The 19,837-nt window shown below is 34.3% G+C and overlaps 1 protein-coding gene across 1 annotated transcript in view; it reads left to right on the top strand.

The window, feature by feature from the left end:
• The first annotated feature begins 232 nt into the window (after window positions 1–232).
• LOC127547192 (uncharacterized) overlaps window positions 233–19,837 on the top strand; it is a 30,251-nt gene continuing 10,646 nt past the window's right edge. Inside the window, exons 1-2 of the mRNA XM_051974008.1 lie at window positions 233–319; window positions 530–1,032. Of these exons, the coding sequence (XP_051829968.1) occupies window positions 233–319; window positions 530–1,032 (590 nt within the window). The remainder of the gene's footprint in view (window positions 320–529; window positions 1,033–19,837) is intronic.

Here is a 19,837-nt window from a genome sequence, read left to right as displayed (position 1 = left end):
TTTAAAATTAAACTTTAATACCAATTATTTTAGGAAGATGTCCATAGGCTTAAGATTGTTCTTAAGGGAGGACGGGGTGCTGAATTTTCCTTTCCTGAATGGCCTATTTGGTGTGCAAGATATTGGGCCCAGAATTATAAGACTGAGGCCGCTTTTTAACATGTCTTCCTGCCTCCAGTTATCTATCTCTAACTACATCATACACCGTGGGGCCAGAGGACCATAAACACACATGAAGCTACATTCTAAATTTTTGCCTTTTACTGGGGAGCCAACTTCACGGCGGCAGCAACTCGGGTCAGCGCAGCAGCGCCCCACCGCATATTCCCCTTTCCCCTAGTTCGCTCCTCCTGCCCTCGCCTCTCCCTCCCTCAGGCAGGTATTCCCATTGCTGTCATTCCAGGGAAAACGAAAGGAAGGAAAACAGAGGAAATAAAGCAAGGTCATGACCGCCTATTTCCAAAACAAACGAGAAGGAACGGATGAACTAGGTTCAACCACAGGGGTATCTGACACCCGATAAAAACAGCCCCGCCCCGGGCTATTCCCCGCCTCCTTCAAGTACATCACTTCCGTTGGTGCGTCCGCCTCTGCTCCGCCAATTGGTGCGTTGTGCGGTGGAGCCCCACTGCCGCGAGTCTGCGGGTGGTGCTCCGAGGTTACAAATACTTGCGGTCGCGCAGTGCTCCCCTCGGGCTGCCGGCCGGAGACATTTTATTTTTCCAGCTCAAGTTTTCAGCTCCGACGCTCACTTTCTCCTTTCTTCGCTTCCTCCAGTCTTTATCGCCCGGGCATCCCAATAAGGAGCAACCGCCACCGGCGCGAGGAGCGCAGCACGTGGCTCTTTGCCGCCTCGAAGACACCAACTGCGGAAGTGTACATGCATTTCGCGCTTCCTCCTGAAGGCAACCTGCGCTGGGCTCGAGGTCGTGCCATTGACCCTTCGCGGCTTCCAAGAAGTCCGCCAGCTAGAGCTCTGCAGTTTTGCATGCGAGACCCAACTCGCCGGAGCATCGGAAGACTGCAGGCAAGGTGGGCAGGAGAAGAAACCCTGGAATATCACATCTGCAAGGGAATTTACCATCCCGTCCCTTTCTTTCTCTTTCCCTTCTTGCCGCCCCTCCCTCACCCCACCCCCCGCCTCCTTTCTCCCTTTCCCTCTCCCTTTTTTCCTTTCCCCCTCTCTCTCTCCTCTCTCCAGCAGCCTTTTCAGTGCCGATGTACTGTTGAAGTTTGCTTTGGTAGCCAGTTCCTTATTGTCGCAGTGCGTTTTCAGAAAGAGTATTGGAACTATGCTGTTAAATATGCACAGATTCTTGCACCCAACTACAATATTTGCAATCAGCAACTCTAGGGATACTTACTCCTAACCTTTCTGACCTGTCACATCATCTTTCCGTGTCATTTGCTCATTAAAAAAAGATTGTAATAGACTTTTACTACTTACAGGTTTGGTGAGTAAACCTTAAAGTGTCACGCTTAATGATGAGTTGTTGTAAGAGATTCAAAGAAAGGCAAATTAAAAGATGGAACTGAAAGAATTAGGACTTTCCTAAAGAATAGGAGGAGAGGGGATTAAAATACAGGGTCTAGATAGGGAAAATATTAACTCACTCGTAACCTTGTAATTTCCTAAAACGATACTCCTGGTAGTGAGTTATCTGATTGTCTTGTTTATTTGATTGATAGTGCCACTTGAGTTTAAAAAAAAAAAAAAGAAGGAAACTTAAAATCAAAAGATCTGGTTAAAACTCGGCCTTTGTTACTTTTATTTAATTACTCTACAAGTCAAACCATTGAAGCTCCCTAGGCTTCAGTAAAATGAAGGTCATCAACAAGAAATCTATACTGTATGCTAGACACTGTGTTAGGTGATCTTGATGCAAAGAATGAGAAAATTCCTATTCTCAAGGAGCTGTTATTCTAGTGGGGAAGATGACATGTACCTATAGATGTACATACAGCTTACACACACGTATATATATGCATATATACAAAATAGGAGATAGTTAAATACATATCAATGAAGGAATGTACAAGTTAGGAAGCATGATATGATAGATGAATTAGCAGTCATACAATGGTTATATAGGTAAAGGGGGAAATCAAAGGAAAACAAAGGAAAACCTAGTGAGGCAAGAGTATTTAGGAGGAGCCAACAATGTTAGATACTTTGGAGAAGTCATGAAGTATGAGGAAGGAAAAGAGGCTATCAGATTTGACAATTAAGAGATTACTGAGAACAGACGTTTCAGCTGAGGTTTGCAAGCCAGATTGCAAAAGATTGAGGAATGATTGAAAGGCAACAGATACAGACAGCTTTTCTAGTAGTTTGGCTGTGAAAGGGAAGACATATAGTTATGGTTTGAATAGGACCTAGTGGGAGTATTTTTCCATTTGAGGAATATTTGAACATTCAGCAAGAAAGAAACCAACAGATCAGGAAAGGGAGAAAAAGAGGAAGAGATGATGTGAGGGCTGTCTACTGAAGAAAGTGGGAAGTGGTATAGACACTAAGGCCTTGTTGAGACTAGCCACATATTTGTTTAAGGACTTAAGTAAAGAAAGAGAATGGAAGATGATATCAGAAGGTTTTAAGATGTAGACAAAGGGAGATGAAAGCATTCAGGACAAATGGCCTTAATTTTCTTAGTAAAGTATGAGAGGATGGATAAAGTTTGAGAAGTTTGGAATATCTATGTAGAGAATGGGAGAGATTATTAAGGAGAAGTAAAGAGAATGCTCTGTTGATATAAGAGCAATAAGATTATTGAGTTTGGAGACAGATTTTCTAACTCCATTCATCTAGCAATATGTAAATCGTAATAGAAAAGATGGCTGCTTGGAATAATTCAAAGGTTAGGGTTAATAGACATGAAAGTAGATTGTGGAAGTGGGGAGGGATATAAGATTTAAGAGTGGAGGATAGTATGTAGTTGAATTAGTGAATTATAGAATGAATTTAGGGAAAAGAAGAACTAGAGGTTAGAACAGGGATGATAGCCTAAGAAAATGCTTAAGGATGGAGAGAATAGAGATGCCATAGACAATGAAGAATAAGTTTAGGAGAAGTAAAGATTAGAGAGATATGTAATTATAGGAAGTTATTCAGTTACATGAATTATGGAGTTTTTGATCTTTTAAGTAGAACACTTCTCTATGATGGTAAGGTCAAGGCTGTGATTATTCCAATAGAGAACTGAGACTGAGGAATTGGAAGGTTAGAATAATTGAAGGAATATCAAAATGTAGGTCAAAATCCTCTTGTATAAGGATAGAAGTTTAGGTAAAAAGGAAGACTAATCCGAATATAGAATCCTTTGTGAAAGGAAGAAAAATGTTCTGGAAACAAATAGATAACTGCTATTAGCCTCAGCCTCCCCAGGAGCAAAGATTATAGATATGTGTCTCCATACCCAGACAAATATCTTCTTGGAGGAAGAGGATTGGAGTCAGAATTTGGTTTTGAATGCTGGTTCTGACACTACCTGTATAGTCTTAGATTAGTCATTGAAGTTTTTTTGGGCTAAGTTTGAGGGGTTGGGTTTTTTTTTTTTAAGTTAAATGTTACAGGTTTTTTTAAAAATGTATTTTTTTTTTTTAATAAATGAGGGAATTATAAATCCTTTAAATGCCTTTTACATACCAGGTATAAATTAAGTGCTAAGGATACAAATACAAAAATTGAGGCAGCTTATGACTTCAAAGATGTTGTAGTCTAATAATAATAACTCCATTTATAATGGAGTATCTAGGGAAGATTAGAGATAATGAATTAAACCAGAAGGTATAATTGACACAACCTTTCCATAAAGAATTGTACTATTAATTTTATTTTTTGAAGAGTAAGAGGATTTCAGGTATATCCCGAGTAGTTGGAACATTGCAAAATTGGGCTTGGGCAAATAGCTAGATATAGCATGTAAAATTAAATTTAATGTTAAAATTACAGATGAAATATAATACACAGAAGGCTAAGATGCCTTTGCAAAAAAGTACAGAAGATTCAAGCTCTATAACATATATTTCAGCAGTAATATTAAAAAGGCACCAAATCAGAAAATAATATATCCTAGAAGAGTTTCAGGTCATGTAATCAATAAGGTAGAAGACTTGATATTTTATTTTATATCCATAACCTTTCACAACTCTTCAAAATTATATTTATGTGTAAGAGGTAAACTAATTGCAGCTATCTCTACAGGTTAAGATACCAAGCTAACAGCCTATTGAATTAACAGCACAAAAGGGTAATCCTTAATATGCTTACTCTATAAACTTTCTCACTCCCTTCTATTCACTAGCAGGACCATATCACCAGCCCTGGAGTTGTGTTTTGGGATTCATTCAATTGTTTCCCTGCTGAAGCTATGATCTTAACCAGCAGAGCCCTCTGGCATCATTCCATCATTCTCTAGCAACAAACAACAGAACTTAATTCTCTGCTTCCCAGGTGGAGATGTGGCTATAGGAAAGCAGACATACTCAGCCTGGAGGGGCAGCCAGCACATTTTCTGTACTGCAACACTCAGTTAGAAAATTAAAGATTGGTATGTAGGATGGAGAGGCAATAGATGGAAGAAGAGAGGAGTTTCAGGAAGGTATGATGGAGTTTCACTAGACCTTAAGGAAACAAGGCTGGTATCCAGTTGGGACTAGTTCTAGTCCCCTAGAAATCAACTTGAAGCAGGGATTAAAATAGGCAAAAATTTCCTAACATGGAGGGGACTAGTTCTCAAGTGAACTTCCATTAAAGGGCAGTGAGTCAGAAAATGATCCATAGTGGGGAATATGAGAAAAGACTGGAATTGCCAGAGTTCTTAAGAAGAAAACTCAGAAAACTTGGATGTGAACAAATAAAGGATAGTTCTCCCAGAAGAGTGTAACCAAAAAAAAAAAAAAAAGTGATCACTATAATGCAAGAAATAATAAAAGAAAATTGCCCCAAGCTTCTGAAAATAGAAAACAAAATGCTAATTAAGGACTTTCAAATATAACATAAAGGAAATTTGAATAGCACAGGATTATTCTACATCATCTAGAAACTGCAAGAATGTATCAGTTAAACAGTGTCTTTGGTGGAACTAAACTGCATGGAGAAGAGGAGAGGATGGGAGTGTACATAAGGAGAAAGAAAATAGAGGAAATATGTGATAGATCCTAAAAGAGCTGGGAATATGAGAGAATAGATAGTGGCAAACAAAGCAATTGAAACAGGGAAAGAAAAGGCAACATCTCATTAGGAGTAGTAGGAAGAAGGATCCTGCTTAATAATTCCCAAGGGAGAGGAAAAACAGTATCTAATAGGAGATGGCGGGCTAAGTGGGTATAATCTGCAGACATTTGGTGCTTATAGAGACCACTGTCTCTGAAAGTGTGTTTCTATAGGTGGAACTATACCTCAGGAAAAAGAGAATTAGCATACCTTTGGACAGTTAACATCCAGAAGGTTTGAACTCAGAGAATACCTGGCAGTGTGGAAAGAAAATGATCTTTGGGTGAAATAAATGTACAGTTGGGTACATATAAGCATATCTACCATGTGGCAGTATTTCTATCCCCTTCATTTCCTGTAATAATTGATATTTCTAAGAGTGAAGGACAACCAAAATGGAGGAAGGACTTGGCAAGAGAGTGGAAGTTTTAATTCCATGAGAAATACAGAGATAAAAGGACCAAATAAAACATAGACTATGGATCAAAAGATTAAAATCTAGACTAGCAAAGAAAAGAGGGGAAATTATTTTTAGAATAAGGTGTGAGAAAAAAAAACAAAATGAAGGAGAGAAGAGCAATTTTACTCAAAAATTAAAACTCTAAAACTAGGATAAGGGGTGACAAACAGCAAAGGGGAAACTTGAGGCTAAGGGGAAGAGGCTGAAGGAAAAGGATTGCTTTGAGTAGATTAGACCAAAAAAATGAGAAAAAAACTTTTTATATAGAAAGAGGGATAATAACAAAAAAATACTTATTCAGAAAAAACAAAGTTTTTAGACAAATGAAAGAAAATGTAAACGTAATTCTCATAATGTTAATTGAAAATGGATTATGATCCCTGTGCAACAAGAGAACTGTTCGGTTCTGCAAACATATATTGTATTTAGGATATACTGCAACATATCTAACATATATAGGACTGCTTGCCATCTAGGGGAGGGGGTGAAGGGAGGGAGGGGAAAAATCGGAACAGAAGCGAGTACAAGGGATAATGTTGTAAAAAATTACTCTGGCGTGGATTCTGTCAATATAAAGTTATTATAAAATAAAATATACAAGAAAAAAATGGATTATGAGTCCAATTTTTTTTAAGTGACAGGATTGGGCAAGAAAATAAAACCCCATAATCTGTTGCTTATATGAAACATACCTAAAAAGCAAAGACATACAGAATAAAAATGAACTGGAACAATATTTACTAATTCTTAAAAGGTAGGAACTGGAGGCATACTATCAAAGTAAAAACTAATTCAATATAAAAAAAATAAAAGTAGGAAACTACATCATGTTGAAAAGAACCATAGACAAACCAACATCAATTGTAAATATACATATTCTATATGCCTTAGCATCTAAATTCACAAAGGAAAAACTAACTGCATTCCAAGAAAACATGGATTATATAGTACCAGCAGGAGATTTTAATGTCCCTCTTAATTTTTGACAAATCTCATGGAAAGATAAAAGGGAAAATGTAGAATTGAATAGAAAAGCTAGAGCTAAGAGACTTAGGGCATCTTTTAAATGGACAATAAAAAAAATTTTTTATATATGCAACTTCTGTGTGTTATAACAGTAAATATCCTTTAAAGGCCAAAATGGAATAAATTAAAATTCATTCTAGGAGTACAAACCAAAGATGATCCAAATGGTCACTTAACAGTGAAATCCTAAATAATGAGTGAGTCAAGAACAAATCACAGAAAAAATGATTTTGTGAAAGAAAATTGAAATGATTAAACAATATATCAAAATTTCAAGTTGCAGTTTAGGACTACTTAAAGAAAAATTCTCTCTCTATAAGCATAAGTTAACTGAATGGAGAAGGAGTCATTTTTACAAACCAGAAATCCAAAATAAAAAAAAGAAAAGAAACTAAAATAAGCACAGAAGAAGAGATACTGAAAATTAAGAAAGAAATAGATAAATTAGCCCAAAAAATGATAAAAATAAAACTAGTCCTTTGAAAAGACTAACAAAATGAATAGACCTTTAGCCAACTTGGTTAAAAAGAAGGCAGAAAATTAGATCAACAAAATAGCAAAAGAACAAGATGCAATAAGTAAAACATGAAAAAAATAATTTCCTGAACCTACTATTTTCAATTATACACTAACAAAAATACAAGAACAGAAAAGAAATAGAGGCATAATTTCAAAGATAGAAAGTACCCAAACTAATAGATTTTACATAATCCATTCTTTAGAAATAAAAGAAATGGGAAGTAGAACTGTTATATTAGTTACAAGGATTCATCCAAAAAATTGTTAATCATGATCGTGTTAGATTTATGCCAAAAATGTAGGGATGGTTCAAAATTTGGAAAAAACATACTCATTAAAAACCACAGTCTTCAAAATCACATCTGTAGATAAAGAAAAACCTTTTGAGAAAATAAGGTATTCATTTACTCTAAAAATCTACAAAATATAATCATGGATGGACCTTTTTAAAAAATATAATTAAGTCTTAATAGGGATACAATAGAAACTTTCCTAATAATATAGCAATTAAAGATATCTTTTATATTTATGATTTAAGGTCTTAAAATGAAGTTTCTCCTTTGTTCTTGAAGATGGTCATGGCATCAGGAAGATGATGCCATGACATGCAAGTGAATTGGATTTAAGTGAAGGAGAACTATGCAAGATCATCTGTCTCACTTTTCCCTCCAGAGCCATCTGGGTCCAGTGCCAGATATAGATCAAGATGGGAGAAAATGGCCCTGGATGCAATGAGAGACCTTGATCATTTTAAGTAGCCTAAGGTTTTCAACAGGTCTCAGTTTGATTGTGGCCTCATCCATTTAGTGATTAAGGGTAGCATTAACAATAAAATGAGAAAGAAATTAAAGGATAAAGACAGGCAAAAAGGAGATTTAAAATATTTATTTAGAAAATTCTAGGGAATCAAAAAAGATACTAATTTGAGACAATAATTCAATAAAATTTCAAATTACAAAATAAATTCTCAAAATGAACAGTCTTTCTATCTAATAAGAAAATCTATCAAAGCACGTAAAACATGTATAAATTGAATTACAAAGTTCTCCTTAAAGAAATAAAGAATAACTTAAATAGCTGAAGTAATATTCAATGCTCATGCCAAGACCATGCCAATGTAATTAAAATGATGATCAAAGTTAATTTACAGATTTAATACTATGCCAATGAAAATATCAAAGCCAATGGAATAGATTGGACAAGAAAGAATCAGAAATAACAATGCATACAATCCAGTATGAATTACACTGGCAAAGATAAATTTCTTAAGGAACAACTCATAATTTGATTTTTAAAAAATCTTGTTATGTATATATGCACATATGTGTGTGTTCTATATAACTTGAATAATCCTTATCTAAGAAATATGATGCATGATATAATGTGTACATCACATGAATGCACACACAATTCTAAGTCTTGGTATAGTTTAAAACCATGACCAAAAATCCCCACAAAACTTTGATACTATATTCAAGAAATCATAAATTGTTCAGATTTATCAGAACCAAAGTAAAAATAAAGATCTACTGTCACCTCCTGAAAGAAACTCCATAATGAAAACTTCCAGTAATGTCATAGCCAAGATCCAGTTTTCATGTCAAAAGAAAATAGCTAGAAAGAAAGAATTGAATTATATAGAACTTGGCAGCATTACCTAATACTTGGCAGCAGCCACTTTAAGGGAACCTTGTATTACAGTATTCTAAATGATAAAAGATAAATGTTAATAACTAATCATTTATCTTGCATAGTTAGCATAATCTTATGGGAGGAAATGGACCTTTAATGACTAGGGAATTTTCAGATATTCCTGGTGAAAATATAAGTGAGCACAAAAATTAGGATAAATTTAAGATTAATACATATATTTGAACAATTGGAAAAGAATAAACTAATGATATACTTACCTTTTAATAGTGAGTTAAAAAAGTGAATTCAGAATCATAATATCTTCAGGGGTCACAGAGAAAATTAAACAAGATATATATAGAAAGGAGACTGGATAAGTTTTTGTTCTGGGTTGAAAGTCTTAAGAAATGGGAGGGGAAAAGTTTTAAACTGGTGGGAACAAGGAAGAAAAAGGTGGTTCTTAGTATATCTTCTGTATGAAGGACGCAAGCATATGTAAGCATGGAAGAAAGGAGGAATGAGCAGCACCTGAATCTCATTCTTATCTGAACCAGAGGGTTAAATAATTGTGTGCATGCGCGCGCACACACACACACACACACATAGAGTTTATTATGTTAATACATCAAATTCAACAAGGAACATTTCATTTTAAATGACTTCTGATATAATTTGCTCTAATCTCACTTGAACTTTAATCCTAGGTCACCAGTTATCTAGTAGATATTTTAAACTTATCATGTTTAAACTGAAATTCATTATCTTCACCCCTAAATCTTCTGCTTCCCCAGTTCTAAGATACCATTATCCTTTTAATGTCTCATGTTCATAACTTGGCATTTAAACTGAATTCTTCTTCCCGCCCCCCCTTACCCTATATATCTAATCAATTTCTAAACTTTCCTGTTTCTACTTTCACATTTTTCAAATTTTATCCCTTCTCATTGATACATTTCAGATCCTTATCACTTCTTACTTAGATTATTAACAACTGTCTGGAGTCACTCTTTTTTTTTTTTTTTTACCATTTTTAAGCCACCCTATTTTCTTTTCTTTTCTTTTTTTTTTTTTAATAACTTTTTATTGATAGAACTTATGCCACGGTAATTTTTTACAGCATTATCCCTTGCATTCACTTCTGTTCCGATTTTTCCTCTCCCTCCCTCCACCCCCTCCCCCAGATGGCAAGCAGTCCTTTACATGTTGAATAGGTTATAGTATATCCTAGATACAATATATGTGTGCAGAACCGAACAGTTCTCTTGTTGCACAGGGAGAATTGGATTCAGAAGGTATAAATAACCCGGGAAGAAAAACAAAAATGCAAGCAGTTTATATTCATTTCCCAGTGTTCTTTCTTTGGGTATAGCTGCTTCTGTCCATCCTTAATCAATTGAAACTGAATTAGCTCTTTTTATCCAAGAGATCCACTTCCATCAGAATACATCCTCAAACAGTATCATTGTTGAGGTATATAATGATCTCCTGGTCCTGCTCATTTCACTCAGCATCAGTTCATGTAAGTCTCGCCAGTCCTCTCTGTATTCATCCTGCTGGTTATTCCTTACAGAACAATAATATTCTATTACATTCATATACTACAATTTACTTTCCAATTGATGGGCATCCATTCATTTTCCAGCTTCTAGCCACTACAAACAAGGCTGCCACAAACATTTTGGCACATACAGGTCCCTTTCCCTTCTTTAGTATCTCTTTGGGATATAAGCCCAGTAGAAACACTGCTGGATCAAAGGGTATGCACAGTTTGATAACTTTTTGAGCATAGTTCCAAATTGCTTTGAGTCACTCTTACATACTTCGGTAAAAGTATTTTCTTTAAGCACAAATCTGACCATATGGCTTTCCTGCTCAATTAATTCAAGTGACTTCTTTTTTTACCTAGGATTAAATACTAATTTTTCGGTTTAGCCTTTAAAGTCTTACACAATGTGGCACCATTTTACCTTTGTAGCCATATTAGATGGTATTTCTCTTCCTTTACTTTTTCATCCAAATTGGCTTCCTCCTATCTCCCATTTCCCTTGGGATTTACTCTTTCTATACTTCCTCTTCATAGAGTTTCCTTTAAATCTCTGCTAAGACAGCTAGATAGTACAGTCAATAATACTGAATTTAGAGACAGAAAAACCTGAGTTCAAACTCTGCCTCAGAAATTTACTAGCAATATGATCTTGAGCAAGTCATTTTATCTGTGTCAGCATCAATTTCCTTATTTACAAAATGAGGATTATATCACATACCAAACAGGATTGTTGTGAGGATCAAATAAATGTAAAGTGCTACATAAATGCTGTTTTCAAAAAAATAAAAGTATACTTCAGGCTTCATCTAGTTCATTAAATCTTTCTTGATTTTCCTCCAGTGGAAGTGCTTTCTCTCTTACTTGTAATTACTTATTTCTTGGGTATATTAACTTTGTTTATTCTGGATATATTTTTATGTATTGTTATCTTCTCATCATACCCAGTAAACATTTATTTATTAAGTACCTACTATGTGCCAGGCACAGTGCTAAATACAGGACATAAATTTAACAAAGAGGTATACAATACATAAAAGGAGTCAAGAAACCAGGTGTCAGGGACAATAGGAGCCACCTAAGACCTGTTGTTCTTTGGAGTTGAAATCAGGCAAAGCAGCGCTTGTAAGGTGTAGTGAGCAGAACATGAGCTCAGCCACAAAATGGAAGAGGATAGGATATTAGGAAGCAGCATCCAATAATATATTGCTTATAAGAAACACATCTTACTGATTCATAGCTGAATTCATTATACTATTATAATCAATTATACAAATGAAATCATACCAATACTTAATATATATGTAATGTAGAATGGTAGTTCTTAAAAGAAAAGTTCATTGAACTATAGGAAGAAATAAATGCAAAAACTAAAATATTTTGGGATTTCAACATACTTTCCTCACTCCTAGCAGATTAACAAAAAGATAAAAAGGAAAAAAGTTAAGAAATAAATAGAACTTTAGAGAAACAAAATATGATAGATCACTAATAATTATTGAAGAGAAAAAGGAAGGAATATGCTTATTTCTCAGAATTGGCCATATGCTAGAGTAGCCTTATAAATTCCAAAAACTGCATCCTTTACTGACCACAACACAATAAAATTATAATCAACAAAGGGCCTTTAAAGAAAGCATGAAAATATAATTGGAGATCAAATAACCATCCTAAAGAATTAGTGAGTCAAAAAACAAATCAGGAACAAATAATTTCATCAAAGAAACAGCAGCAGTGAGATAGTATTTTGGGAATTCAATCAAGGTAGTTTTGAGGGGAAAACTTTATATCACTATTTTTTACCAACAAGCAAAAGAATATATAGATGATTTGGGCATGAAATTAAAAAAAAAAAAAAGCTAGAAAAGCAATAAGCCAATAACATGGTCAGATACCAAAATAGAAATTCTGAAAATCAAAGAAAAGTTTGGAAAAATTCAAGGGCAAAAAAACAATATTGAACTGAAAAAGAGTAGGAGATGGCAGTTTGGTTTTAAAAAAAGAACTAATAAAATCAATATATTAAGCTATTCTGAATTTTTGAAAGAAGGTAAAAGTCATTTTTCAGATTGGCTAAGATGACGGGAAAAGAAAATGATGAATGTTGGAGGGAGTGTGGAAAAATAGGGACATAATTTATTGTTGGTGGAATTGTAAAATGATTCAACCATTCTGGAAAGCAATTTGAAATTATGCCAAAAAGGCTATAAAACTATGAATGCACTTTGATCTAATAGTGTCTCTACTAGGTTTGTATCCCAAAGAGATCACAAGAGGAAAAAGGATCTACATGTGCAAAAATGTTTTTAGCAGCTCTTTTTGTAATGGCAAGGAACTGGAAATTGTGTGGATGGCCATCAGTTGGGGAATGGCTGAATAAGTTGTGCTATATGAATGTAAAGGAATATTATTGTTTTATAAGAAATGATGAGCAGGCTTATTTCAGAAAAACCTAGAAAGACTTACATGAATTGATACTAAGTGAAGTGAGCAGAACCAAGAGAACATTGTACATAGCAACAAGAAGATTATGTGATAATCAACTATGATGGACTTTGCTTTTTTCAACAATTACATAGTTCAAGGCAATTCCAAAAGACTTATGATGGAGAGAACCACCTGCCTCTAGAGAAAGGAATATGGGGACTAGATGTGGATCAAAGCATAGTATTTTCATCTTTTTATTGTTTGCTTTTTTTTTTCCTCATTTTTTTTCCCTCTTGATCTGTTTTTTTGGGGGGGTTTTGTTTGAATACCATGCTGGATATGAAAATATGTTTAGAAGTATTGCACATGTTTAACCTGTAGTAGATTGCTTGCTGTCTTGGGGAGAAGGAGGAAGAAGGAGAGGGAAAAAAAAATTAGGTGGGATTTGAATTCATGAACAATCTCAGACACTTACTAGCAGTGTGATCCCAAGCAAGACACTTAACTTGTTTGTCTCAGTTCCTCATTTGTAAAGTGAACTGGAGAAGGAAATGGTAAGTACTTTATAGATTCAGTGTATGTCTTACAGTTGGTGCTCTCTTTTTTATGTTCTCACAGAACTGTTACTACTTTTTTTTTTTTTTTCCTGAAGCATTTGGGGTTAAGTGAGTTGCCCAGGGTCACATAGCCAGGGAGTGTTAAATATCTGAGATCACTCAGCTCCTCCTGACAATCCACTATACCAACTAGCTGCCTCAACTCCACTACTTCTTAAATGAACTACTACAACACACTTCTAATTCTAATCTCCACACCCCTCGTCTCTCTACCCTTTCAGTCTACCCTTGACACTACTGCCAGATTAATCTTTTTTAATCTGGTCATGGCTGTCCTATAGAATAAAATGTAAACTTCTTAACTTTTCATAGAGTGATGCTTTTCCAGCCTTGTCTCATATTTCATTGTCTCATCCTGTGTGTGATAATCTTGCTAAACTACTACTAGATATTCTTTGTATATATCTAGCACTTCATTCCCTTTGCTAGACTAGTTCCCTAATCCTGGAATGTCCTTTCTCTTACTCCCAAATCTCCACCTTTTAAAATTCTGTGGTCTATTTGAAGTCCACCACAAATGTTATTTCTTCTTTAAGCATTCACCAATCTCTTGCTTGTCCTCCAAGTTGGAAATGTTTTCTTGCCTCCAAATTTCAATAGCACTTTATAATTTTTTATTCTTTATATAATATTCTGTATTGCTGTATTGTATGTTTGGTTTTGTTCTAGATCTTAAGTTCAGGAATGCCAGCCATCTTGTTTTAATTTCTTTTGTTTCTCTCTCCCAAATCTAGCACAATACTTTATACATAATAATTCCTTAATAAATGGTTGTTGAATGAATTATATACAAGTCACAGTAATTTCTTATTGGTTTTTAGAATCTATATCACTTAGGAAGCAGTCTCTTTAATAGCAAATACTATTTTCTAGCATCATGAAGATCTTCTATAGGGCTTGAATCATGTCAATACAGGTGACTATAAAAAATGAATCAAATGCCTTTTACACAAAGCTATAAATCTGTGGAATGTTAACTGTCTCAGTAAATGTACTGCCATGTGGCATGTTAAGTAAATGCAAGTGCTGTAAAATCCAAATTTTTATATATTTTTATGTACTTTATCACAATTTTGGAGCATAATTTTAATCATTACCCTTAAATATGTATATATACATAATAAAATCAACTCATTTAATAAAAAATTAAAAAATAAACTTAAGGAATTTGGAATCAGATACCTTAAGTCTAATCCCAAGTCTGTGTAACATGACATAAGTTATTTAATTTCTCTAGGACTCATTTCCTTTATCTCACATGAAGGGTTAAGACTGGTTTCTTGCTCTTTTATTGGGTGATACTGTTCATAATTTTCCACCATCCTCCCCTATTAGATTTGAGCTTATGTTCTGAACCAATACTGATCATGGCTACTATAGCTGTCTATTTGTCAGATAAGTGCTGAAACTGAGACAATTTCTCTATGTTTAGCTATTTCTCTTTCTTGTGCTGCTTCTCACTGGGGCAATTGATTTACTTCAGTTCAACTTCCTTAGAATATGGTAAAAACTCTTTACATTATAGAGTAGAGAATATAATACATTTGTATTATAGATTGCCATGGCCAAAGAATTTATCATCAAGTGCTTGACTTATTGGTGATAAGTATTCCTGTACTTAGCTGGGTTAAGTCTCATAAAACAGATACCACTTTGTTTCCAGGTCTGTACTGGAAACTTTTGAGGGTGTTAGAACCTACCCAAGTTTACCCTCTGCTGGCAAACCTTCAAGAAGAGAGTCACTCATGTCATAGTGAAGCATCACCGCACAGTATAGGACTTTGGGGAATCATTCATCTACTAAGATAATCCTAATATTAGTTTTTCCTTGCAAAACCACAAACAACATTTTAAATTAGATATATTAGAACTTTAGAGCTCGAGAAGGATCTCAGAAATCATCAAATACACAAGTTTTTAACTCTTTGTGGGTAACAAACCCGTTTGTCAGTCTGGTAAAGCCTAACGGGAGTCCTTCTCAGAATCATGTTTTTAAATGCATAAAACAAAATATATACAATTATAAAAGAAGCCAATTGTATTGAAATGCAGTTATCAGAATTAACTTTTTTTTTTAAGTTCATTGATCCTAGGTTAAGAAACTGATCTAATGCAACGTTTTTCTTAATTGATGTGAAAAAACAAGGTTAGAGACAATTTATATAAAATCATGTAGCAAAGTTAATGGAAAAGTTAGAAGTAGCTATTTATAGATTCTCCTACTAGTTTTTTTTTCTACTTAATAATTTTGTTTGATGTTAAAATTTAAGATCATGTATCATACACAAAAAAATTGAACTATTTAGAGAAAATATTTATAAGACTAATTGAGATCTCAAATCTTTAGTATTTTTCCCTTTGCTTTTAAATTCTGGTTGCAGTTATATCTCCATGAAAAATAATTTGTACTTATTTTATGTCTCCTTTATAATACCTTCCTCTTTTCTTGTCTCCAAGGTCAAGGATAACCCTCTAGGCCATAATTATCAGAGAAGTTGCTGATCTACATTGATATAGGATGTTCTTTTATTTGAGAATTCTATATAGCAATGAAACAATTGATTCCTCCCTTTATACATATCACATAATATTAGTGTAAAAAAAAATAGAAGGAATTCACACAAATTGTATGAAGTAGTTATAAAGTGACATAAGCAGAACAGCAGTGTGCATAGTGACTGAAAGTACAATAATTTAATCAAAAAGGAAGTGAAAAGAATCTGAACTCTTGAGTAATTTTAGTAACTAATCTTGGTTCTATCAAGCAGATGATAAAGTACACCTGCCTTTCTTTAAGAAAAAAAAAAAAAAAGATTGGGTCCTATGGATATAGGATGAAACAGTTGTCCTTTCACCTCACTGGAATTAGAGATGTGGCAAACTGGCCATCTGGAAAATCTCTCATACCCGAAAAGAATTCTGATTTTTTCTTTTTCTTTTTTGAGGTGTTTACAGTATCTTGTAACATCTAGGTTAAATATTTGATCATAGTTTCTGTGTATCTGCTGCATTTGCCTATGGCTTCTACAAAACTCCCCCCAAATTCCCATTTAACTTCTTATGCAGACATACAATAAATTAAAATTGTAATGAAAGGTTAACTGTATATAGACTTTGAGAGGAAGTTTTCTGTTAGGGATAGATTGAGGAGAGAGGAGAGGAAACTTAAAACCAAATGAGTGGTGGTACAGAATAAAAAGGATAACTGCAAAAAAGAAAATATATGTCATATTGGGATTGTAAAGTGATAGTTGATTTTAACCTCATTAATAGTTGGAGACGAACAAATTTACAGGAATTACTGAAAATGATAAAAATTCAATTTGGACTGGCATGTGGAAAAATTGGTACACATATATTACAGATTGTTAGAAATCCTTGAAAGCACATTGACAATCGGCAGCAAGACTATCACAAAAATAATCACATATTTTTAATTTTAAATCCTTTATGAAGAATACATGTTAAAAGTTTGCCTATTAAAAAACATACATTATAATTACAAAGAAAATAGCCTAAAGGTCCAGAAGTTGAGGACTAGCTCAACAAACTGGCATGTCAGTATAAGAAAGACTTAGAATCTTATAGTTATTTTGCATTTGTTTTATTGGTGATTTTGAATGATTTTTCATGTAGATTATAGTACTTTGTGATTTTTTTTGAGGATTATTTGTTCAAATCCTTTGATGCCACTAAAATAATAAAAATAGAAATTTAGAAAAGTTTAGAAAAGCTTTTAGTGAGAAAAGCAGATTCAGAACACTATTTACATATAACTATGTAAAATTAAAATTAATGTACAAATACATAGATAATAGACACAGTATGAAAGGAAATATGATATTGTTAAGATATGCTGGCATGACCATTTTGTATGTTTAATTTTAAAGATAGAGGTTAAAAGATAAAATTCATGATATAATTCTAGTTTCTTTTGAAAATGTGAAATCTCTATATTTTGCCATTGGGAGGAAAAAAATCACATTTTCTTTTATTTCGTAGTTATCCATAGCTAATAACGAGTTAGTTCAGATAATGGGTGTGGCTAAGCTGACAACTCCAAGTACTGAATTTGCCTCATAATAAATAGCATTGGTAGTGTGGAAGGGCTAAAAGATCTAGTTTATTTGGAATGGCTCAATTTGACAGGAAATAATGTCAAGTGAAAGTATTTCTTCTTTTAAAATAAAATCTGGCTTCTGAATGGAAAACTGATGGAATTATTTGGCATTTTATTGTCCAATGAACAATTATGCATTTTATTTTGTTTGAACATACAGAGACTCTAATGTGATATATACCAAAAACAGTTTTTAAAATAGATACGGCGATACAAAGATTTTGAAGAGGAAAGATTTTCAAAGTGCCCATTCTGAAGTAGGGGGGTTAATGGGGGCTAATTTAATAAGAGAAATTAAAAGAATAAGCCACCTATCCCTAGATTACTAGACAAGCTTTTTTTTTTTAACTTTTATTTGTCCTTTTTGACAAAAATGATGAAGGAAAATAACACTTTCCAAGGATCTAGCCAAAGTAGATATATGATCATATTGTTTCCAGTTTAAATTTAGAAGATGGAAAAGAAGCTTAGTTTTGCAACAAAGGAGAAATTGTTGCACTTGTAAATGCAGAAAATTAAATTAAACCTTGAGACACATTATTTGACACTATTTCTTTTTGGTTCAACTAATATATCTTTTATTACAGATATCTTTTTTGTCATTCCTTCCTGAGATGGAACACTTATTAATAATGAACAATCCTTGTATAATGGCTATGCCATCTGTCCCAGAATTTAATTATAGGTCATATGTTATTAGTTGATGCCTGAATCTCAAAACTTAGATGGATATATGATTTTCTCAAAGAGAAAGGTAAATATGACTCTTTATTCCATGATTATAATATAACTGTAAATGAGCACTAATTCTTAATTTGAAATGTAACATTTTTTATGTATATTACATAATAAAACAGTATCTAATTGGAATTTTTCTCACATACTACCTGCAATGGAAGTTTTCTCAGCTTCCATCATAAAAGGGCATTTTAATGTCTTGGAGAGGCCAATTCATAACCAAGAAAACCTACCACTGTATGTCCTGTACTACTAGCTGTATGTCCCTGCACAAATCACTTAGCCCCTTAGTATTCTGGGCATCATTAAGTCTGTTAAGTTGCAGAGAAGTTCCCTGTATGCAATTGTACAAGTTTTCTTACTTGGGAGTTCCCTGTACTTGTGTTATCATAGGACCAGTTCCTAACCTCATCACACTTTCCCCCTTAGGGGCTCTATAAAATCTCTTTCATCTCCAAATCCTCTTAACCTACTTAGTTCATTGAAATAATCTCTTGTAGGAAGCAATAAACTGGGAAAATATTTTTACAGTTAAAGGTTCTGATAAAGGCCTCATTTCCAAAATATATAGAAAATTGACTCTAATTTATAAGAAATCAAGCCATTCTCCAATTGACAAATGGTCAAAGGATATGAACAGACAATTTTCAGATGATGAAATTGAAACTATTTCTAGTAATATAAAAAGATGCTCCACGCCATTATTAATCAGAGAAATGCAAATTAAGACAACTCTGAGATACCAATACACACCTGTCAGATTGACTAAGATGACAGGAAAAGGTAATGATCAGTGTTGGAGGGGATGCGGGAAAACTGGGACACTGATACATTGTTGGTGGAGTTGTGAATGGATCCGACCATTCTGGAGAGTGATTTGGAATTATGCTCGAAAAGTTATCAAACTGTGCATACCCTTTGACTCAGCAGTGCTACTACTGGGCTTATATCCCAAAGAGATCTTAAAGGAGGGAAAGGAACCCACATGTGCAAAAATGTTTGTGGCAGCCCTGTTTATAGGGGGTAGAAGAAGATAGCAGAGAGGACACACACATCTAGCTAAGCTCTCTCTTACCCTCAGACTACTTTTTTATGAAATGGCCTCAGAATTAGTGCTTGACTGAAAAAAAAACCATGAATATTGGGAATACAACATATTACCAACAGAAGATAATTTCAAAATTCCCCAGAAAAGGTCTGTGTTTGCTCATAGGCGGGGACAATTAGTCCAGGCACAGATCTCAGGCAGCCAGTAAGAGCATGAAAGGAAGCTAACTGGACAGACTGGAGTGGAGTAGTGGGTGGTCTCAGCTGGTAGAAAATCTTCAGGAAGAACTTTACCACAGTGTGGCTACTCTACCCTGGCAGCAAGCCAGTAGATCAGCAGAGAAGCTATAAACATAGAGAGTAAAGACTATAACCCCAAAAGGTTAGAGTCTTTCTAGCCCTGGCCACACCAACCCAGGACCGGGAGGGACTCAACATAATGTCAGAGCACAACTGGTAATTCCAGCACAGCCACTGCTGTTCCATTACTGCT

Source organism: Antechinus flavipes, chromosome 1 (assembly GCF_016432865.1).
Source record: "Antechinus flavipes isolate AdamAnt ecotype Samford, QLD, Australia chromosome 1, AdamAnt_v2, whole genome shotgun sequence".
Taxonomy (NCBI): domain Eukaryota; kingdom Metazoa; phylum Chordata; class Mammalia; order Dasyuromorphia; family Dasyuridae; genus Antechinus; species Antechinus flavipes.
This window is presented reverse-complemented; position numbering and strand designations above follow the sequence as displayed.